Source organism: Podarcis raffonei, chromosome 13, assembly GCF_027172205.1.
Source record: "Podarcis raffonei isolate rPodRaf1 chromosome 13, rPodRaf1.pri, whole genome shotgun sequence".
Lineage (NCBI taxonomy): Eukaryota > Metazoa > Chordata > Lepidosauria > Squamata > Lacertidae > Podarcis > Podarcis raffonei.
The window spans coordinates 37893374-37917507 of NC_070614.1; the positions used below are offsets into that span (position 1 = coordinate 37893374).

Genomic DNA, 24134 nt, shown 5'->3' on the forward strand with positions numbered 1-24134 from the left:
GAGCAACAAAAGAGACATTAGAATTTGTAGCCACTGATGAACAGGGAAAGACTGGGTTTATATAGATATTTTTCTATGACTGCTGGATTATTCTTTGCAAGGGGACAGTCTTTGTGTCCATAAGAACATGTGTTTTGATCATTCCAAAACTGCACACAGTTCAATGCTTGCTCCACATAGACACTTCTGATTTTGCTGGGGCGTGCATAATCTTGGAAAGTGATGCCAAAATAAACAGGCACTGTGTGGTGTGTGGTTCACACCGGCCCTCTGCTCTGCATTTAACAGCAGCTTGCTCTGAAGACATTAGCAGGTGATAATGTTTGCCACCAGGCCTTGAAACATTTTTACTGTATTTGCTGATGTTTGCAGATCAAAGTGTTGTGAATGGTACAGGAGGAGGTCAGGGGATTTTCCCACTGATAAATCTGGAAACTGAAGCGGGTTTGGGAATAAAGTTCAAGAGAGAGTTCTGTCTGCATAGAACGGAGAACAGGCAAACATCTGCAGATGCCCACCATAGTAGGTGAATGTCAGCAGAATCTGTAACCATAAACTGTCAGCCCTCATGATTTAAAAGGAACTTGCTGCCACATAAATGCATGCAGACCTAAGGAGAAACAAAAGTTTAATTGTCAACCTCTTTGAAGGTAAGCAAGGAGGGGCAAGGTGGCAGGTGGGTAGAAAGAATGACCACATGGTTTGTCCAACCCATGGCCAGGGTAAAGGGGCTTCACAGTACAATTTGTGTATTGGGGTGGGTGGGTGTACACACACACACACACACACACACACACACACACTACTTAAAATCCAACAAAGCACGAACTGTTAAACAGATATGTCAGCAATTCTTATTCTAATATTACAAACCAACCAATAGGCCGGCTGGCTTTGCTTCCTTGCTGCACGTGGTGGCAATTATTTTATTACGTTGTGGCAATTAACACTCATGTTTTTCAACACTTGGGTGCAGCTCTACTAAACAGACAGGGTGGAAGGAAAAGGCATCTAGGTAGCAAAGGTCACGGACTGGAAGTGGCAGCTCTAGCAACATCTAGCAATACTCCCCTACCCCACCCTTCGCCCTGCATGCTGCAGTTCAGTAGCACTAGAATCTAGAAGGAGTTGAATTTTGATGCAGGACTCAATCCCTCCTGGCTCTGGAAAAAGGCCTTCTGTTTTTGCCATTGTGCTCTCAGTGGTAACCTGAAATTGAACTGCAGACCTTGTTTTAAGGACCAAACCATAGGTTATACAGGAAAGCCATGATGTTTCCCCCAATTTAAATTCCTAGAATTTCGTTTAGAAATCTTCCCCAGCCCTCCGTGGAGATGCTAGGGACTGCACTTGAGGCCTTCTACTTGCAAAGCATTAACATTAACACTCTTTCAAGGCCTATCTTCACAGCCTTAAGGACTAGAAACTTGGTTCATTTTACTTGAAAGCTAAGATTCGCAGGATACTAACTTCTGCACACCATGTCAAAATGCACATGTGGCCCCATGCTTTAGCAGAATCTCAGAACTCACATGGCATGTTCATGGCTGTGGTGTTTCTTATGGACCAAGCAAGCATGCTTATTAGAGAAATGACCAGTGTGTAGAACATATCATTTGCAATTGTGCTTATGGAACCAGGAGATGGTAGTTATTCTACTTAATCAAGGTGGGGGACCTGTCTTGTGTCACTGTCTTTAACTGAGGTTTAGGACACTTCCAGACTGTTGATGTTTTCATGTGGGATTCAATCACATACTGGCAAATTAAAGTAGCATAATCAAAGTTGACTAGGTACTCTTGCAACAAATCCACTTCCTCAAAAACCCAGACTTTTTGTGGGTAAGAATTGCATTATGAAGCCTCCCCATATAAAAGATCAGAATGAATTTTCCACGAATAGCTTGTGTTGTCCAACCTCCTTACACACAGTGTGCAAAAAAATCAGGATGAACGTTCAATAAACAGGCTGTCTGGAAGCGAGACCTTGTTCTACGGAAATCAGCAAGCGAAGCTTTTCATGACACAGAGCTAAACACCTAGTATCAATTGCCTGGTAACATCTGCAGACCAAACTGCACTTTAAAGCAGGGGAGTAAGTGTTGGTTCAAAAAGGGGCTACCTTATTCCTCAGTCCTGTTTTGCTGGTAGTTATCCAGGTGAAGGTCACAGTCAAGAGCACCTTGCACGAGCTTTGGCCAACAAACCGGCTGAAATCCCTCGTTTCTGACTAGGAGATGCAGCACGCTCTCACGCAAGCAACAGTAACCTCTCATTTTAACTGCTATGGCAATGCATTGGCACTGGGCTGCCCTTGAAAATGACTCGGGAGCTTCAGGTTCTGCAGAATGCAGCAAGCCTGCTCATTAGCCAGCTTGAGTAGGAAAGAGTGTTTTTACTCTGCTGCATGACCCATCTGCACTGGCTTCTAGTTTGCTTCCTTGCCCAGTTTAAGGCAGTGGTCCTAGGTCCTGTTGCTCTAAGTATCGTGGAATTGTACAGTTGGAAGGGACCACAAGGACCATCAAGTCCAAGCCCCTGCAGTGCAGGAATATTTTGTCTAATGTGGAGATCAAACCCACAACCCTGAGATTAAGAGTCTCCTGCTCTACCAACTGAGCTATCCCAGCATCTTCTCCCTTATATGCCACTGCACCTGCTCTGTAAGATCAACAGGTAAAATATTTTAGCCTGCTTCAGAAGGACCGTGTTTATGGTGGTAACTTCCATTTAAGACCTTATTCCCAAGAGAGATTGGGCTGGTTGGCCCATTTCCCAAATGAGCATTTGACACACTAGTGGGAACTGTTTGGTTTCTTCAGCCTTTGCCAGCATTCTGTTTCACAGCCCAAGCAAATGCACATTTACTCAAAGTAAGTCTCACTGAATACAGCGGAGTCTTACTTTCAACAGACTGCAACTTTGCTTCTTGCCTTATGAGCTGGGAACTGGATTTGTCCCTCTGTTGTTTCTTCTCTGCCTTAAATTCTAGCAGAGTTTAGGGTTGACGGTTTTCATTATTTTTACTTTTCTGCTTTTACTGTGTTTAATGCGTTTTAAATAGATTCTCTGTATGTTTGTGTTATGTCACTTTGAGCACCCAATATGGGCTACAAATGTTGACTCACGAGATTTTATAAATAAATAAATAAATAATGAAATAAATACGAGGGTAAGATCTGGGTGTCTATGTGGCAAGTCCCCAGCTGTCACATCCCCCAAATGGGGATGGAAATGTTTGTATGTCTTTGGAGTTAGTAGTTATTATAAAGACTTCTGTGCCCTCTGCTATGTGAGTCATTAACAGAGATGAGGGGTTTAGCATATTTTGTCTCCGCCTGACACTAACTCCCGAGGCTGCGGGGGTGCTGGTGTCGAAGCTCCAGGTTTTTCCACAAGCTGACACACAGCTGCCTTTTCGGCTAACTTCAAACAGAATTTCATACCTCTTCCAACAGCCTTTTCTCCTCATCACATCCTTATCAGTCTTTGGGAAGGATCCTCTTATCCATACAGTGCCATTACTGTATGTGGCACTTTATAGAGTCACACAATCGTAGCAGAACTCCCTGCCCTGTGGAGCTTACAAATCTAGATAGTATGGAGGATAACAGAACAAAGGCAATGGTTAACAAGGGAGAAATATTGTGCAGAATCAGGGCCATGTCTGGCATGGCATGACAGGAGATTCAAGAGCAGGGATTATTATCAGGGGTTTTTTCCAAGTCCTAATATTTTTTTGGCCTGCTGGGCAAAACATAGTTTTCCTCCACGGGACAAACTGCCACTTGGGAAGAGATTGTTTTAATTGAGCAAAATAGCACTGAAAGAAAGTGTTACACTCCACTGCCTCTCTGACCTGTTCCGAACTGAAGCTCCTTCCCACCCCAGTATGGTGGGGGGATTTTTGCCCTGTGGAGGGGACATGCAGGAACTGTATCCTTTCCTGGAGGGGCAGGGAAGCAGCCCAGGGGGTTGAATGGGAAAGCAGCTGGAAGGGAAAGGGATAAGAGGCACATCTCTCCCTTTACTACTTGCTCATATCCATGCAGAAAACAGCTTCAGAGGCAGCCTTTGGTTTAAAGGAGAAAATCTGATAAAAGTTCCTCATAGCCGAGTGTAACATGTAGTTCACCCCTTTGAAGAATAAGGTGGATTCAGCAGGGCTCACAGCCCTATAAAAACACCTAAGATCAGGCTGTAAGTACTTCAGCAGTCTAACTGGTCAAGGGCTTATCCACACTTCCTCTTGTCCTGCTGCTTCTTCCTGGGGAAAACTGTTCTTTAGCACTCAGTCGGAGCAAAAGGCAATTGGGTTTTTCCGAGGATTGGCGTTTGTTCCGATTCAGAGCAGGTCTTCCTTGGGAAGGGAGTGGGGCAAGGGGGAAAACCACTCAGACTCGTGCTTCCTAGCCGTGGGACTAGCGGGAGTGTAGCCCAGCCCTCAGTGAGATCAGAGTCCAGTGCCAGCACAGTCACTTCTGGCGATTCGGCCATGATGCAGCCATGTTGACCCATCTCTTCCACCCACCAGTGAGAGCACAGGACCACCACCACCCACCCACTCACCAAGTCAACACTCCACATCCCGTTACAAGCAGAAGCTGCTGTGTTATCTAAAGAGTAGCCAGCATGGGCCAGTGTAGTGTCGGGCAGTGGTGAAAGTGTTGTCAGGGCTTAGGAGGGAAAAGCAAGGGTGCCCTTGATGAAATCCACAAGCTCCACCCCTTGGCTCCCCTCAAATTTAGTTACATCATGGACTCAGACCCCCTGCAATGCAAATACTGAGTACTGGACCTAGGAATGGAGAGACATAGGTTCACATCCTTGCTCAGCTGTAAAACTTACTGAGTGAGCTTGAGCCAGTCATCGGCAATCTGCCTAACCTGCTTCACACAGAATTGTTGAGTGGGACAAAAGGGGGAGCCATGTTTACGCCCTTGAGCAGCCTGAAGGAAGAGGTAGCTGCATAAAACACACACATAACCAGATGGTGTGGCCAATACCGTAACTTCATGAACTTTCTGCTGTCATTTGTACAAGTTCTCCTTAAATGTGACAGACCCTGTCATCGTTCCCTCTAATAATGAACTCAGCTGGTGATTGCCAACAGGACGCTACCTAGTAAGAAATAGCAAGGTAGCATCAGAACCTCTGGGTGAACGCTAACCTGCAAAAAGTACAAAGAATATATAGGAAAAACAACCTAATGTGCACCCCCACCCACCCACCCTCAAAAAGAGCAGCCCAAAGAAGGTTCTAGCATGCTCAGTGGCCACAGACTGCCTCTTGCGGGTGCAGAGCATGAAATAGGAATCTTAGAGGAGATCATGGCTGACTGACAGACCCAGTGAACCAGAGCACTTCAACATTTTGGTGCAGGTTCCCATTTGGGATCTGTGACATCATTCTGCTTTCCCCCTACCCATGATGTCTTTTTCGAAAGCAAGGGAGGAGTTTGCTGCTACGCCACAGTGAGCTAAAACAAGTACAAACCTTGGTTAGCCTAGAGAGAGCTAAATTGCAAGCACCCAGGTTCGGGGAACACACTAAGCCAAGCCATAGATTTTCTCAGCATGGCACAGCAGCAAAATCAGGAGTAGGCAACCTAAGGCCCGTGGGCCAGATGCGGCCCAATTGCCTTCTCAATCCGGCCCGCAGACAGCCCGGGAATCAGCATGTTTTTATATGAGTAGAATGTGTCCTTTTATTTAAAATGCATCTCTGGGTTATTTGTGGGGCATAGAAATTCGTTCATTCCCCCACCCAAAAGAAATATAGTCTGGCCCACCATTCCACCCCATTTCACCTTCCCATCACTTTTCTTACTACAAAAAGTCTGAATTGTTTTGAAGTGGGTTTGTTGCAGAAGAGCTCTCTGATCCACTTTTAGTTGTGCAATCCTAATTTTGCCAGTATGCTGCTTAATCACTCCTGCAAAATAGTGACAGTCTGGTGGGGACCCTGATTTCTTCTTTTGTCCTTCTGCCCTGTTCCCTCCACGCCCATTGATTTCCTGCAACATCTTGCCCAATAAACAGTTCTAGAGAACTCAAAAGCTTGCAACAACTCTGTGACAGTTTGGTTGAGCCTAACAAAGTTAATACCCTACGGTGGATATCAGAGGGGTTTTTTTGTCTTTCTTATGGACCTTTGCTCTTTTATCTGAATTTGTTTGTTTCTGTTCATATAGAGCTATCAAAGTTTTGTAGCAGCCTACAAAGAACAAGAGGGACGCGGGTGGCGCTGTGGGTTAAACCACAAAGCCTAGGACTAGCTGATCAGAAGGTTGGCGGTTCGAATCCCCACGACAGGGTGAGCTCCCGTTGCTCAGTCCCTGCTCCTGCCAACCTAGCAGTTCAAAAGCACGTCAAAGTGCAAGTAGATAAATAGGTACCACTTTGGCGGGAAGGTAAACGGCGTTTCCGTGCGCTGCTCTGGTTCGCCAGAAGCGGCTTAGTCATGCCCGCTCCCTCGGCCAGTAAAGCGAGATGAGTGCAGCAACCCCAGAGTCGGTCACGACTGGACCTAATGGTCAGGGGTCCCTTTACCTTTACAAAGAACAAGAAGACAGGTTCCTACTGCAAGGAGCTTACCATCTAAAATTTGACATGAGGCACCTGTTATGCTTCTTCTTTTGCTTGTTGTTTCTAAAAATCAATAAAATCCACGGCTCTTAACAAATGACCTCAGGGAGGCAAAAGAGAGGGGGAGAGATGGAGGCTAAGAACTTCACGTGCTTGTACTAAGGCTTCAGTTTCAGTAGGGGTCAGGGACTAAGGCAGTGGTGTGGAAGCTGTTGTCCTCCTGATGTCGCTGGACTCCAGCTCCCATTAGCCCTGGCCAGCAAGGACAATGACTAGGGCTGATGGGAGATGTAGTTCAACATCACATACAAGGACACAGTCCTAGATGAAACCACCACAGAGAAGTGTGGAAAGGCATACAACTGTAACTGCAATAAGAAACTTACAATGAGGTAGGAAAAATATTGTTGCAATATGTACATTTCAGCAAGGCTTGCAAAGAAACATATGGCGCAACGATAATTATTATTGCATCGAAGAATGCTCTAAGCAGTTGACAACAGACAGGCTTCTGGATAAGGTCCTGCTTCGAAGGCCTTCCTCAGATGACAAACCCGCAAAAAGCATTTCAAGGCCCCAGCCGCAGTTTTCACAACCAGAATGTTTATATCTCCAAAGAAGTTGCTTGATTCCAAGAGGATAACACCATTGCTAGGGTGCAAAGTTATAGGCAGCTGTACTACAGAGCCTTCTTCAACACAATAATAATTGTTGTTGAGCCATATGGTTCTTTGTAAGCTGTGCTGAAATGTATATGCTGCAATTGTGTTGGTATTTTGTCTACCTCAATATAAACTTATCATTATTAATATATCGTTGCTATAGCTGTGTGCCTTTTGGTACTATTCTGTGGTAGTTGTAGTTCAACAACATCTGGAGGGCCACAGCTTCTGCATCCCTGGACTAAGGGGTTACAGAAAAGGTCAAGGGGAAGGGTTGAGATGGAATTTGAAGGAAGTGAGAGAAGCAGCAGCAGACAGCGATTCTGCAAGGCCTAAATACAGCACTGCCTATAGCAGGGTTTCCCAAACTTGGGTTTGCAGCTGTTTTTTTGGACTACAACTCCCATCATCCCTAGCTAACAAGAGCAGTGATCAGGGATGATGGGAACTGTAGTTCAAAAACAGCTGCAGACCCAAGTTTGGGAAACTGGTCTATTGTCTGACTGGCAGGGTTTCAGGTGGTCTTTGCCAGGCCTACCTGGGGATGCCAGGGACTGAGGCTGAGATCCATTCCTCGCAGAGCATGTCCTCTGCCATCGAGCCATGTCCCCTACTGACTGCAGCGTGGGAGAAAGGCTGGAGTCATTTGTGGGAACAGGAGACATTTGGATGACTGAGGTCACATCCACAGCATCCATTTAAAGCACTCATATAGCTTTAACAGTCCCAGAGAAGCCTAGAAGCTGTAGGTTTTTTAAGGATGCAGGCTGCAGTCCCCAGCACCCTCTCTCTTTTGGGTGGGGCGGGAAGCCATAACTGTTAAAAGCGCTATAAAAGTCCTTTAAATGGATGGTGTGGCTTCAGCTTGAGGGTTGTGAAGCTGCTGAAGGAGCAATAGTCTTGGAGAGGGGATCTGTATTGGGATCTGAGCGCAGAGTGATAAAGGGGGCAGCTTAACCATGAGAAAGATCTCATCAGCATGATATATTTAACACAAACACTTTCTTTCCATCCCCCTGTTTTTCTCCATTCAGCTGCAGAGGAATATGGCTTGCTCTCCTTGTCTATTCATAGCAATCCAACCTTTCTGCGTACTTGAAAAACAGTTGTTACCTGAGCCTTACAACCATTGCTTTGCCTCCCACCTGTTGGTTATATTTTTACGGATCCTTCATGTTCTCTGCCCATAATAAGCAGAAAATGTATTATGTGCTGTATGGTGTGTGTGTGTGCGTGTTGTGTGTGTGTGACCACAGAACCATGTGTCAGAACAAATTTCCATCACTTCTGCAGCCTTCAGGAATATGTCTGAGAGAAGTGTGTGTGTGTGTGTGTGTGTGTGTGTGTGTGTGTGTGATAAAAGGCGCTTCTGGAGGCAGCAAAGAGGAACCCCAAATAAGAAAAGCTGCGGAGGGGGAATCATACATAATTGTGGTACATTGATATTTAGAAATATAGGGCATCACATTGTTGTTTTTTCTTGCTACACCCACTCTGAAAGCTGAAATTGTCATTTGGTATATAAAGGACTGTATTAGGCAGCAGGGACCTATATCCCATACTTAATAACATATGTATCTCTTCAAGATGACAAGAAGCCCATGAGAGTACTGTGATTTTAGCAAGTTCCCTGATGTCCTACTATATAAAACTTAAATGCTCTTTCCCACTAAATGGGTTTAATGGAGGGATAGTCCACCATTTGAGAATTTACAAACACAGCAACCCTACCACAATTGTGCACCTGTCAGAACTACAGGCTGTAGGAAAACAATCCCAAAATGAGGACAACCAGTAACAAAACACACTGAAACCAAAGGCCAGGGATATCTCTGACCAGCAATATCTCTTCAGAATACCTGAGTGTTCCTAGGCAATGCATGGGCCATATGCATTGTTGCATAAACTCAGAACCTATTTCCAAACTTCCAAAATATGGGTCAGGATTATGGATCCTGGAGATGATGACTATTTAAACAGTTATTTCTAGTGTGGGTTTTGACATCCTAAGGATCACATCCTTTAAAAATATATATCCAAGTTTCTAGTCCTGGTTATTATGTGTTGAAACATCTCCTTGCCCTTCCCTCACTTCTATTCGCCTCCATCAACATCATCTTTGCCACAAATAAATCCTACTTATTTCCACAGCTGAATCACAGAAAGTAAGATGAATTATGCAAAACTAGCCACATTACGCAAATACACTTAATTTGCATAATATATTTTGATACACTCAATTTGCCCAACACATTCTGATTGCAGAATTAGATTTCCCGGAAGCAGAAATGTGGGCGAAAGAGAGAAGCACAGAATACACACAGGTAGTCATGGGGGCTCTTGGCTGAAACTAAAGGCTCTGCAGGGTCAAACGGAATTATATAGGGCCATGGGTTATGGGGGAGATGGAGGGACAGAGGATATGGTAAGATGTAGAGATATATTGGAAAGAACTAACTAGATCAATTGTGCCAAAGGCTTGGTATTACATGCAAATACAATAAATATAAATAAGAGGCTGCATGGATGGAAGTATGGATTTATAGATTGAGGAAAATCTACAGAAACAAAACTAGGGTGGTAAAAGGTGATCAGACCATGTAGATCTATGGGGCTTCAGAGACATATAGAGGAGTAATGGGATTATAGGACAAGGAACATCTGCCAGAAGGAAGACGAGAGAGAGAGAGAGAGAGAGAGAGAGAGAGAGAGAGAGAAAATCACTTTGCTTATATGAATTCCTCCGTTTGAACCTTGGCATCATCTTGGGTGGCAGAGTAAAAGTAGATACCTTAGTTAGAAAAACTTGAAATAAAAGCCAATAATGGTAGAGGACAGGACCATTGGTCAACTCAACTTCAGGACCAAAACTGCACAAATTCTCCAGCAAGAGATTATATGACCTATCCAAATTTTACATAAATTAGCATCACTTTTTTGTTACAGAGACGAGCAAGGACTTACACAGGACACTGCAGCCTTACCCCCTAACCACTAGAATTCCTACTTAGTAACCTCAGAGTTTTAGAGATTTCACCAAGCATGGCCCAAGACTAATCTGCAGAACCACAATGAGGACTAGAAAGGTACCTTAAAAAATAAAAACAGAACAATCAGGTTATCAGAGTGCTGAATTCTGTGCCTGCTACTGTTTCTGCATCTAGACAGAACTACAGAACACAGGAAGCCCTGAATAAGGTAGCCCTTTATGGAGAAGAGTGATAGGACCACAGGGTTATGGAATGTGGGGCGCAGGATTGCACAAGCAGCAGTAAAAGGGGTGGCAAGATCAAAGGCAAAGGGTCACAGGGGGTCAGTGCAAATAGGGTCACATCACAGGGTCAGGTTCTCTCACCAGATAAAGTCTGTGCAATGGCTGCAGAAGGTGGGTTGCTTGAAGAAGCGAGCGGTGAACTTGTGGCTCTTCACCTCGTGGATGACCTTCTGGCGTAGCGCCCCCTTGCGGCAGAAAAGCGGCTTAGTCAAGCATTCAGTCTCTGTTGGGGAGCTCAGCAGCGCCATGGTGCCACCTGGGGGAAGCCCCAGCACCTTAACTGCTAGGGTCTTCAAGAGGGAGGGGTAGGAAAGAACCAGAGGGAAGAGGCGATTAAAATCAGGCAAGAAAGATATGGGAGCTAGAGGGAGCAGATGGGTGGATGAGGAAGAGGGACCGGTGGATCGTGCAATGAATGAGAGAAGAGATGGAAAGTGGAGAACTGATGGAGGACGGAAAAGGACTGGAGGGATGTAGAAGGATGGATGGGGAGAAAAAGGAATGGGGAGGGATGGGAAGTGAAGGAGGGATGGGCAACGAAGAGGTGAATGGAGTAAAAAAGAGAAAGAGAGAACAGAAAGAGAAGACGACAGTGATAGGGAGAATGGCAAAACTGCTGATGGAAAAAAAAGAGAAGAGGCAGAGGTGAAAGCTCCCAGCAACAGCTCCACAGAACGAGAGACAGAGAGAGATGGAGAGAGAGAGAAACAAACAGGTTGTGGATTTGGGCTGTGTCTGTTTCTCGCCCAGGAATGGGAGATTTGGACGGGGGAGGCTGAGGCTGAGCAAGGGGGGAGGAGGGGGAGGAGTCAGAGTTTAAAGAGGAATCGCTGGGAAGGCTTTTCTCTCCCCCCACAGAAGCAGCCAGGGATCTCTCCCCTCTAACCCTTTTTCTACATTGTGCTGCCCACTAAGAAAACCCACCAGGTGCCTTGGTATCCACCCCTCTCTCGCCCACACGCCAGGCATACGCACACACCCATCAGATTTCTTTCTCGCTCCCTGAAGAAGCCAGAATTTCTGAGCAAGAGTAAGGAAAATCTAAAGAGATTGGTGAAAGCAGCTGAGGGGAGATACTAAAAGGATCGCCTCCTGAATGGGATTGTGGAAGAATAAAGCGGTGCTATTAAAGAAGACTCACAACAGGGAGCCAGCTTTTCTGGATTCTCTGGGGGAGCAGAGAAATCCAGAGTGGAGAGAGTTAGGGTGATCCTTTTTGGAGAAGAGTAGGGCTTAGGCAGGTGTGGGATCTGTGGAGGTTTAGGACTCCTGGGTTCCTCTCTCTGTATGCTGACCCCCCCCCCACAGCTGTCTGTTGTCTTGCTTTGGAGTTCAGAGTTCCCTGTGACAAATGTGGAAGGCAGGTTGCCCTTTGGCAGGGTCCCATCCAGGCCTTGTTAATGAATAACTTCGGACACACAGTGGGAGAAATGGACATATATTTCAGATGGGTGCTCAAATCCCAGTTACTTATAAGTCCGTCCCCTCAGCCTGCAAGACAAAATCCAGGAGCTTCGGCTGCCACCCTGGCACCTATTAATTTTGGTTCCTTTCTCAGAGCACCCAGGAATCTTGTGTCTCTGCACCCTTGTCTCAAACTGCATTATCTAGGAGGCGCTAATACCCACTCCCAAAAACTTTCCTGGGACCAGAGAACGCAGGAAAGAACCTGTCTCCCCAAAACATAGGTGTAATCAAGAGACGCGGGTTGCATCTTCCTCGCATCATGTCCTCGCTCCTTTTCCTGGCACTGCTGGCGGTTCTCTGGTTCTCACAAGGCTCTGGACAAGTGGGAGGTGAGTCCCCACAGTCGCTTCACCCCTTTTCTGCTTTCAGTCCCTCTACCTGACTTTTCACCTCCCCTTCCTCATATTCCTTGCTCAGTCGTCCCTTACAAGCTGCTATATTAGGAACGTCGGTAGGTGCCATATACCAGGTCAGGCTATTTATCCATCTAGTCCTCTGTTGTCTGACAGGCAGGAGCTCCCCAGAGTCTGTCCCAGGCAGAAAGAGGTCTTTCCCATCAGCTCCTAGCTGATCCTTTTAACTGGAGATGACAGGGGTCATTAAGCAGTGAGCAATGCTGGGCCGGCTTTACCATTAGGAAGCGTGAGGCAGTTATGATTTGGGGTATCATGAAAGGGCAACAGAATTGTGTAATTAGTTTTTATATTTGGCAAACTGCTTGGGAGACTTTTATTTTTCATTAAGGATTATATAAATTAATAAATAATGGTGATTTAAAATGACAACAGTATTTAGATTATTGTTGTGATTTTTTTTTCATTTCCTGGGAAATGTGTGAGAGATTTTCTGCCTCATGTGCCAAAGCAAGCCTTGGGTACTACTATGTGCCTTCACTTTGGCAGGGCAGGTGTGTTATGTGCCATCTGCCGCTCCTTCTCAGGCAGCAAAATGTCTTGGGCCAGTTCCGCTCCACCTTCCAACCACTGACAAAACTCAAAGCTCTTGACTTGCTGAGGGAGGGACAAGGGAAGGCAGCATTTGCTATTCTACCTCAGGGAGAAAAATGTCTTGGACCGGCCCTAGAGCTGTGCTCCATCTCTACACATTGTGGAAAGATTGTATTTGCGTTCCGCCCATTTGCAACTTGAGCTACCATCTTATATAAATCCAGGCTGCTGGGCACAAGCAGGCCAAACATAGTTAGAGCAACAATTTTTGTTAGGCCCATCAGTGAAATGACATATCCTGGCATCAGCTGCAATGTTGCAGGGGGTCCTGGAGTATTCTGGGGCAGCCACTTGGAGCAGAAAACCCCCAGCTGTACCAACTGTGCACCTCAAAGAGGACACAGGAGAAAATAATATACTCTCCCCTGCCCCCAAAGACGAGTAAGTTGGAAGGACCATAAACTCAGTGGTAGAGAAGCTGCTTTGCAGGCAGACGGTCCCAGCTTCTCTCTGGATAAGCCTAGGAGAGAAAGCAGTCTGAAATCCTGGAGACTTGATACCATTCAGTGCAGACAGTGTTGAACTAGATGAACCATGGTCTGACTTGGTATAAGCCAGCTTCCCATGAACACTTTATTATCTGTTCATTTTCTCTCACCCCTTTGTACTTTTCCCTAAAGTGTTTTTCACTAAAAGCTCAGGGTGCCAGATTTTTCTGATCTCGTTCTGTGTTTGGAGAGGATCACAGGATACAAGCAGCCCGAAGTATAAAGCACCACTTTGTGGGAAAGAACTGTAGAGCCACAGAGTTGTAGAATTTATATATCCTGAACTATCTGTTGGCTTTTGACGCATACTTTAAGACGCCAGGACTCTTAACCTTCTCAGACCTGTCCTGTGTCCAAATAGTTTTCCATTTACCTAACATGCTCTACCCTCATAAGGACACTTGCGTATATTTAGATTTCTAGGCTCTCCAGTCTTAAAACTGAGGATGTATAACCAGAATCCCTTCCCTCGCAGTCACTTTCAACACATTTTATAGAAAGAAAATTGAAGCAAAAGCCAAGCCTACAAAGAGATAGGAATCTAGTTAGCTCACTGAAGTCTGAGCCCCTTACTCATAAGAACTTAAAAAGAGCCTGCTGGGCCATTTAGTCCAGCATCCTGTTCTCACAGTGGCCAACCAGATACCTTCTTCTCTGCCTACTGTGTAAGATTGCCAGGTAGGGCTTCTTTCTTTCTGCTGTTTTCCTAACTTCCATTCACTTTTCTTCTCCCTATTCCCACACATATTCTCTCTCTCTCTCACTCCATCCAGTGTACAATTTCTAAAATGGGAAGTATCAAGGTTTTATGCCTAATTTTATCTCTGTCTATTATTAAATCAATGTATCCATCCATCTACTCATGGTGCAAATTGTCAAGAAAAAAATTTAAAATGCACACAGTTGTTACTAATGTGTTGCCGAGGATTAATGGGTTTGAGAAAGATCCAGACATCTTTCTTTTAAGCTCACGCTTCTATTTCAAGGATATCACATTTCCCCTGCAATTAAAAGCATATATATGTATGTATGTATGTGTGTATGTGTGTGTGTGTGTGTGTGTGTGTGTGTGTGTGTGTGTGTGTATAAAAGGTAAAGGTACCCCTGCCCGTACGGGCCAGTCTTGCCAGACTCTGGGGTTGTGCGCTCATCTCACTCTATAGGCCGGGAGCCAGCGCTGTCCACAGACACTTCCAGGTCACGTGGCCAGCGTGACAAGCTGCATCTGGCGAGCCAGCGCAGCACACGGAACGCCGTTTACCTTCCCGCTCGTAAGCGGTCCCTATTTATCTACTTGCACCCGAAGGTGCTTTCGAACTGCTAGGTTGGCAGGCGCTGGGACCGAACAACGGGAGCGCACCCCGCCGCGGGGATTCGAACCGCCGACCTTTCGATCAGCAAGTCCCAGGCGCTGAGGCTTAACCCACAGCGCCACCTGTGTCCATATATATATATATATATATTTGTATAAGCCCACAGCTAAATTGCAATAGTGCTACATCCATTCTGCAGTCACTTGTTCTTGAATTTAGAGGGCTATGTGAAGTAACGTGACTGCAGAATGGATGTAGCACTATTGCAATTTAGCTGTGGGCTTATACAAAGCAAGCAAGGCAACTGAGGCTCACTTGCAGATCATCAGGGTAAGTACATTGACTGCTACATAGCTAGGTTCTTACCTGCACAAATAAACCATCCTCATGACGGACTGCATAAGTCATGTTATTAAATGTAAGCTGTTTAATAATAGTATCTTTTTATATATTTATTATTCAATATACTGTGCATTTTATTTTAATTTTGTTAGCTTGCAGGACCATTAAAATTTGTACCTCGGAGCAATATAATTTGGGAACTGAGTTTACAAGCTGATGTTAGAGCTACAACATCCAATCTAATTCTTGTACTTTCCCTTTGTCCCTTTGACTCCTGCTTTGTGTAACACTTTGCCTGTTGCAGAGTTCTGGAGAATGTAAAAGCTTGCCATTATTTTTTAATTTGGTTGGTCCTAATAAAAGTGGATCTTTTGGGTGTGTGTTTTTTCCAAAATCCAGCTATGGATTTTGGAGGTTTTTTCCTATCTGGGTCAGCTATAATTAGGCGTGTTACCTTTGGATGTATTGCTACTCACATGGCACCTTCAAGTGTTGCAGTCTAAACATTAAAATAAATATATATTTTTTTAAAAAAAACATGTATGGAAATAAACAGGTAGACAGCATTTCTTGTATAAGGCAGCTTTTCAAGCCAAGTATATATTTCTCCACCTGGTGGCCATTGGCAGCATCACAACTTTTCTCATTCAAGTTTGGAAAGGAAGGAAATGTTCATTTTGCTTAAGATACAAAGCTCTAAATATCCCTCTTTTTAACCCTCATGCCCTTCCATACTGAATATATTTAAGCCAAAGTCTCAAGATCTCTTCAAATGAGTGTTACTTCCCATTAACACCCTACCAACTGCTGTCATGCTCACAATTAGTTTTGCAGGAATTAGCAGGTGATAATGTTTATTATCTCCATATCGTGGAAAGTTCCACTGGCTGATTTCACTGGCACATGCAAAAAGGCTGTTAAAACTATGGGAACAGCAGGCCACAGCAGTTTCTTTCTGGTCCATTTGTAACCCTTCCCATAATCAGGACCAGTGAACAAAGTAGCCTTTTGACATTCGCATATGTAGAGTTTCAGCCCCACATTTGAGACTGCAAGTACACAGTCAAGGCTCATAGCTATTTTAAAAAAAATAAGGTAGCCTAGCAGACAGGGAACACAACTCCAGGACTTTTGTCCAGGCCACCAGTGATTCTGTCATCTGTAGGAGAACCAGGGTAACTGATGGACCCCACTTGCTTCGGAAAGTGAATGATGTGATAATGAGAGTTTTAGAGGGAGTACAACCCTGACCGGAACATGTCTTCTACCTTGGACTGGGAAACTACAGCCGGTGGAACTACAGCCCATTAGAATGAATGGGGCACTGCCCCACCAACTTCAAGTTGCCTTCGACCAGCCCCCATGTGTCTGCCTTCCAAGGGGGTGGCACCGGCTGCCAGCCTCCTGCTGCTGCTGCTGCTGCGAATCAATAGGAAAGGAACTGAAAGTGCCAGTATTATAAAGTGGTTACACAAATCCATGGGGCAATCCTATTTGGAATGCTGTGTACAGTTCTGGTTGCCTTACCTCAAAAAGGATATTGTAGAGTTGGAAGAGGTTAAGAAAAGCACAACCAAAATAATCAAGGGATGGAACAACTACAGTGGTACCTTGAGTTAAGTACTTAATTCGTTCCGGAGGTCCGTTCTTAACCTGAAACTGTTCTTAACCTGAAGCACCACTTTAGCTAATGGGGCCTCCTGCTGCCGCCGCGCTACCAGAGCACGATTTCTGTTCTCATCCTGAAGCAAAGTTCTTAACCCGAGGTAATATTTCTGGGTTAGCAGAGTCTGTAACCTGAAGCATATGTAACCTGAAGCGTATGTAACTCGAGGTACCACTGTACTCCCCAATGCAGGAAGGTTGCAGCATTTGGGGCATTTCAGTTTAGAAAAGAGGCGAGTAAAAGGCTAGAGGTTTATGAAATTACACATAGCATGGAGAACATGGATAGAGAAGGGGGGGAAATCCTTCTGCCATATCACTAGAACTCATGGACATCCAATGGAACTGAATTTTGGAGGATTCAGGACAGACAAAAGAACGTACTTCCTCACACAGTACATACATAGTAAAACTACAGAATTTGCCGCCACATGAGGCAGTGATAGCTGCCATCTTGGATGGCTTTAAAAGAGGATTAGACAAGTCCGCTGAGGTAGAGGCTTTCAATGGCTACAAGCCACAAAGTCCACACTCTGCCTCCCCAGTCAGAGGCAGTACGCTTCTGAATACCAGTTGGTGGCAACCACAGGAGGGAGAGAGCCCTTGCTCTCAGGCTTCCTAAAGGCATCTGGGAGCCTGTGTCTCTCACTTCTGTGGATATTCCCTGCTGTCAGCCTTTCTCTTCACTGAGCAGCTCCCAAATATCTTTCCCAAAATCTCCAGATGTTATTCTGTTTTTATGTGCTCATCGTGATTCATTCTGGTTGGAGCCGGTGGGGTTAGCACAACACGCTGGTTTTTTTTGGGGGGGGGTTATGTTCTATTGTACATCACTTAAATATTGGTTTAATAATAAGCAGTTTTTAAATGGTTTTGAATTTTTAAAAATAATAAAAACAAAATATTTGCTTTTTTTTAAAAAAAAAAGCTAGGTTCATATTCTAACAGGTAACCCAATTGTTGTTGATTGCTGTCAACAGATTCAACGGATAATAATTCTTATTCTGTTACAATTCGGTTGGGGGGGTGAAGGTTCTGCGTGGTTTTTTGAGTTCAGATTTAGGTTCAGTCTGACATCCTGCTTGTACACAAACCTAAACAAACAAGCACACGGCAGGAGTCGGAGACATTGCGAGAGTAATGAGGCACAGCTTAAAAATTAGGTTCAGCTGAGGGACATTTGAGAAGCTCGCTAGGAGGAAATGAGCCACGATACCGAAATTATCTCATTCACCACAGGGAAAAGCAGGACCAGGACTACCATGAGGCAGCCCACTCAGATGGAAGATTTCAAAACAACGTTAAAGGACGGCCAATTGCCAATTATTTAGTTTACTGTGATATTTTGTATCGCCTCAAGAGGAGAAGACACTATTTGAATTTTTTGTTTGAGGCAACAAAGCATCTTGGAGCTTCTTGTTAGGGCATAGCTGTCAACTTTTCCCTTTTCTTGTGAGGAATCCTATTTGGAATAAGGGAATTTCCCCTAAAACAAAAGGAAACGTTGACAGCTATGTGTTAGGGAAGGGAAGGAAGGTATTTCTTTACCTTCGACTCCCCCATTACAGACACACAGACATAGCTCTTAAATACGATTGTATATCACTCGCCTCTTTCCCCAGTCTCATTCCCTCATATCTGTGTAACCACTTATCTTTTCTTCTATTTGCAGTCAGGAATCTGACCGACCCCAAATGTCCACTGCGGAAGAAGAATTTTACAATGCTGACAGGGCAGACGTGCCAGAAGAACTGTGAGCGCCGCAGATGCTCTAAAAGCAGGAAGTGTGAATGTGACGGGGAATGTGGAATGAGCTGCATTTCTACAGGTAGAAACTTGACTACCTAGTCCACACACAGGAATATTCACAGAAAATCCAGGCATTTACATGCTTCCCAGTCCTTCCTACCTAACTCTGCCCTAGCCACTTTATAGAGATTTCAGAAGTGCTCCGTTACCAGAAAAAAAATCCTTTAAACCAGTTTCGAGAACTTGAGACTTCTGATTCCCAAACTCCAAACTTCAGCCATATAGTCTTCATCCCCCATTCCAGAAGAACCTAAGATTTGTAGTTTTATGTCAGTTTCAAGATATGTATGTGTTTGTTTATATATTGAAAGTTGCTTTGAGTTACTTTGGTTAAAAAAAAATAAGTCAATAATCGTTCCCAGATCCTTCTCTCCTCCCAATCACATTCCACTTGCAATGATCCCAAGATGCTAGGTCATAGCCTCTCATTTTCCCTTATGAAACAGGTTTCATTCCTCTTCTGGCTCCCATAACTCCAAAACACCACCTAGCCCACATTCACCATCCCATTAGGTGGGAAGAACTGTTTCCTAGTATTTCCAGCCCTGCTCTAGCATCTAGCCTTCCATTTATTCCTTTTGCAGAGGAGTCCTGGTCTCCAGACTCCTTAACCCCTCCTTTGCCCCGTCTAAGAAAATTCAATATTCCTGATTGCCAGTTCCCTGTTGCTTCAACCAACTATACCCCAAAAGATCAGAACTCCTGGTTTTCATCTCTTTCTGTCCATTAGACCTTCTATTTCCTCACAAGAACCCAGCAGTTCTTCTTCCAACATGGCTCACTAGACCCTGAGAATTCAGGCTCAACTCTTTCCCACAAAATTCAGGGTTCTCATCAGCCGCCATCTTTCTTTCTGTATTCTTCCAAGGCTTGAGGTGTGCATGGCCGGTGACAATTGACAATGCTGAGACACAGCTGGTCCAGGAATCCACTATGTTTGGGGACTTAATGGAGGTGACATGCAAACCTGGATTTCTAATGGCTGGTGGGCAGGAAGTGGCAGTAAGTCGCTGCCAAGGAGACGCGAAGTGGAGCTTCACTTTACCCTGTGAAGGTAATCAACCATTTCCTACCATTGTCATCAATAATTACCAGGAGGGACCAAGCTCGCAAGCACCTCTTATTCAATCTAGAACAGCCGCTGCTAACCCTCCACCACTACAGTGCCTCCACCAGGTGACAAACAAAATCCAACAATTGGTCTAATGCACCAAGGATACAGACTTACCAAGCATTTTTTTCCTCCCCCTTCCTCTTCTTTATCAGATGCTCTTAACCCACCATCCCACTGCAAATCTCCACCAGAGATCGAAAATGGATCCCATGAAGGGGGCCCTTACAACACAGGAAGGGAAGTGCACTACTGGTGTGACTATGGGTAAGTCAGTTGTTCAGGTTGTGAGCCTGAGGGCAGGGACTGTCTTAGAACTGATTTGTTCTAAGTGGCTCAGAGAGTCTTTCTGGGCTAAAGAGTGTGTTAGAAATGATGTAAATAAAACTATCCTCAACTCCATCACTTGCTCCAACACGCTGATCAGCATACACATCCCATTTAATTTAATTTAATTTAATTTGTGGCGCTTAGGGCTTGCCGATCGGAAGGTCGGCGGTTTGAATCCCCGCGACTGGATGAGCTCCCATTGCTCGGTCCCAGCTCCTGCCAACCTAGCAGTTCGAAAGCACATCAAAGTGCAAGTAGATAAATAGGCACCGCTCCAGGGGGAAGGTAAACGGCATTTCCGTGCGCTGCTCTGGTTTCGCCAGAAGCAGCTTACTCATGCTGGCCACATGACCCAGAAAAACTGTATGTGGACAAACGTCGGCTCCCTCGGCAAGATGAGCACCGCAACCCCAGAGTCGTTTGTGACTGGACTTAACTGTCAGGGGTCCTTTACCTTTATCATACCATTCTCATGCAAAAACACCACTGAGAGTGTCTGAACATATATATATATAATGTTACAATTTCATAAAATGAGGTAGAACATTTACCCAAAAAGTCAGTCAGCTGTTTTTAAAAAGCATAAAAACATGGTCTGCCTCAAAATATAAATCTAATAAATACTATCTCATATCTGGACTCAAGCGGAAAGCTACTGAATACTTCCTTCTGGTTTCTTCTTCTTCCTCCTACCTCACAGATATCGCCTAGAGGGACCCAGCTCTCTTTTATGCCAAGAGAATGAGGAATGGTCACATGCAGCCCCAACCTGCCACCGTAAGTAGTCAAGATTATTGGGGTAGGGAACAGAGCTTCTTTCTGGCCGCTTGATTAGTATTCAGTAGTATTCTATTCCTTGGTAACACAGATCCACACATTTTACCATATATACCTCAAATAAACCAGAGGAAACTCCACCTGGAAGTACATTATAAGTTCTGAGTCAAAGGCCAAGCAACTTCTGCCTTTACCAAACAATAGGCTGATATATCCATCCATTCACACATACACATGCTGACCTACCCAATAAAGCATCCATCATCCTTCTATACATCACTCCATATTTATTTCTCTGTTCATAAATCCAAATAAACACCCATCCATGAGTTCTCTATCTGTACATCTGTACATCCTTTCCATCCATTTATGCACACACACACATACTTAGAATACTTTTCTTTTTCTCTCCCTAGCTGTGACCTGTTCCCGACCCCCCAATATTGCTGAAGCAACCCTGGTTGCTGTGCACCAGTCTGAATACCCCGTGGGAACTGTCATCTATTACTTGTGTAACAAGGACTTCCTCTTAGATGGCTCTAACAGAGTGGTTTGCCTGGAGAATGGAAACTGGTCCCAACTACCCTACTGCAGAGGTACTTTCCTCCTAATCCCCACTGCTTTTTACATACTGACAATTACTTTACCAACCCATCCATTATATTCCATACCAGCATCCCCATTGTCTTTGAGGTTCCAGATGGTGAAAAGCCGATGGGTCTGTCAACCATACTTAACAGGCTTTGTTTCTTACCCTTTCTAGCCCGCTGTCCCATCACTGCCAAGAGGAGCCGGATGATCTACCAAGGGCGTAAGCTCTGGGTCTATGAGATCCCTGATGGTCTGGTTCATCATGGAGAAATTGTCACGTTTTTCTGCCGTAGTGAGAACAAGACCTGCAGTTTTATGGCCGACAGCCAGTGTTTCGATGGTGTGTTGAAGATGCCCGACTGCTACGATGGTGAGACAGAAAACAACCCTGCACAAAACAACATTGGGTGTTAAGTTTTGGTAGACTGGGGGCAGGAGACTGGAACTGTTATGAATATTATTGCTTTATGCTCTTGGGAGGCAGGTCTCCACAAGCTAGTCTCTCTTGCAATATATCTCAGAACATTGAGCTCATGACTGGTGCGGTATGTGCCATATTCCAGGCACTGTCCCCGATTTAGGTTTCCACTTCCAGATTTCATTGTGGAGAAGTTCAGTTCCTCATTAAAACAAACTTGAAGTCTGTACAAGTATATAAAAAAATTCATCCCTCTAACACCAAAATTGTGCAATCAGCATGCAAAGGAACCGAAGCACACTTGAGTAATTAACCGCAATTATAGAACCGTTCGTTTCTGATCAAAGAGCTTGAGATGGGATTGGGAAATGCATAGCATAAAATCTTAGTTTTCCTATTTTACATATTCTGCTAGCTTCACAGAGGATTTGCACCACCCCCTGTTTGAGGGATGGGGGACACCATACATAGTCAAGAGGGTCCATTTTTATTATATTCCTTCCCTCATTGCAAACAGCTTTGCTGATTCCCTTCTCTTTCTTCTTACAGAGCCTACCTATCTGCAATACCACCTGTTCCCCAAAAGAGTTGTATCTGAAATACCTGCTTGTTGAGCACACCTTCAACCCATACATTCCCCAGTGAGATGCTTCCTTCTCTTCTTGTTCTGGCTCAGCAGGCCTCTTGGAAGTGGGAAAAGACAGATGGAAAAGAGGCAATCAACACAAGCAAATAGGAAACCAGCCACATTTGAAACAGAGATCGGGCCTGGGAATTTAAGTATCCTGATGGCCAACAGCTAGCTATTTTATTGTACTCTATTTATTTTCTATCTTTGTTGCTCCCCAGATGAGCAAGAGATCCCTTTCAGGTCATAAAAACATGCAAGTCAATTTCCTATGTACCCCTTGTTTTTCTCCATTCATCAAGCTGTATGGCTGGATTGACAAATCAGTGCCAACATGATACCACTGGTGGGCTTTTTAAACATGAAGGCAGTTTCATGCAGTAGTTTTTATATAGTGTGTCAAGCATTCAGTACACTTCATATAAATTAATTGCAGTGATCCTACCAATAGCCCTGTAGGTGAATTATCCATTATATACGAGGGAAGGGCTGAGTCTGAGTAAACAGTGAATGGCTAAGGTTACCCAGAGAGTATATGTGGCTCAAGGAAGTTAATTTGTACCAAGGACCTCTGATCTTATACAGTGGTACCTCGAGTTACATACACTTCAGGTTACAGACTCCGCTAACCCAGAAATAGTACCTCGGGTTAAGAACTTTGCTTCAGGATGAGAACAGAAATCGTGCTCTGGTGGCGCAGCAGCAGCAACAGCAGGCCCCATTAACTAAAGTGGTGCTTCAGGTTAAGAACAGTTTCAGGTTAAGAACAGACCTCCAGAACGAATTAAGTACTTAACCCGAGGTACCACTGTATTGCAGTTCATATCTTACGAATTATGCTACACCAGCTTTCTGTATGCTTAGAAAATATTCCTCCACCACAAAAGGGATTGTATTCAAGTAAATTAAAAAGGGGGAAGGAAAACAGTTTAAAGTTGCAATCTTATGCATTCTTACTTGGAGTAAACATAAATTAACTTGATGAGGGAGGCTTGCAATGCAGTCCTACACATCTCATCAGAAGTATGTCCCATTGAGCTGAACGGAGCTTACTCCCAGGGAAGCTGATGTAGAACTGCAGCCTTCTTTCTTACAACTCATCCACAGAATTGAGCTGTGCAACAGGCAAAAAACCCTGAACATAGCCTCAGATTGGTGGTGCTACAGGAAGCAAGCTGGAGCCAATCGTAACAATGGGCAGGTGCAACATTCGTCCCAGGCCCCGAGGCCTTGTGACATGGGGCTGTGTATGAAGAGAATGGAAACATAAGGCAACTGAAAAACAAGCCTGGAATGGGGTTTACAGCTGATGCTACTGAATACTCGTGTAAATTGATTTGTACATAATAAACTGCACTTGTTATACAACAGTGTGAACTTGTGCTCACCATGCAACAGAGAGGAACAAAACAGACCTCTGAGGTTCGCTGGTTGTGCTGCTGCACACGGTTTTAGAGTTGTCACTCTTTCTAGCAGGGCTTTTCCACAGATGAAATCCCCATCACTTGGGTGGGTGGCACTGAAACTCCTTAATGTAAGCAAACCTTGGCTCCCATCCAAAGTGGCTGTCCGCCATGTTTTGATAACCTGGGGTGTCATTAAATGGGACCCAGGTAAATGTCATGACCTGAGACCCACTGTGATCAACACAGCAAGTAGGCATTTC

At 44.6% G+C, this 24134-nt stretch overlaps 2 protein-coding genes across 4 annotated transcripts in view; one reads left to right on the forward strand and one right to left on the reverse strand.

The window, feature by feature from the left end:
• PRKCG (protein kinase C gamma) overlaps positions 1–11806 on the reverse strand; it is a 49092-nt gene extending 37286 nt beyond the window's left edge. Inside the window, exon 1 of the mRNA XM_053360943.1 lies at positions 10604–11806. Coding sequence (XP_053216918.1) covers positions 10604–10770 — 167 coding nt within the window. The 5' untranslated portion in view covers positions 10771–11806. The remainder of the gene's footprint in view (positions 1–10603) is intronic.
• Positions 11807–12175: 369 nt separating this feature from the next.
• Positions 12176–23836, forward strand: LOC128399463 (beta-2-glycoprotein 1-like). Of its 3 annotated transcripts, none has more exons than XM_053360944.1 (8): positions 12176–12318; positions 18477–18632; positions 19482–19667; positions 19880–19991; positions 20755–20831; positions 21248–21427; positions 21595–21792; positions 22390–23836. In XM_053360944.1, the coding sequence occupies exons 1-8, from the start codon at positions 12249–12251 to the stop codon at positions 22452–22454; spliced, it is 1044 nt and encodes a 347-aa protein (XP_053216919.1). In that variant the 5' UTR covers positions 12176–12248; the 3' UTR covers positions 22455–23836. The 3 variants fall into 3 exon arrangements, with proteins under 3 accessions (XP_053216919.1, XP_053216921.1, XP_053216920.1); XM_053360945.1 differs by lacking the exon at positions 12176–12318 and adding an exon at positions 17452–17582; XM_053360946.1 differs by lacking the exon at positions 19482–19667.
• Positions 23837–24134: the final 298 nt, after the last annotated feature.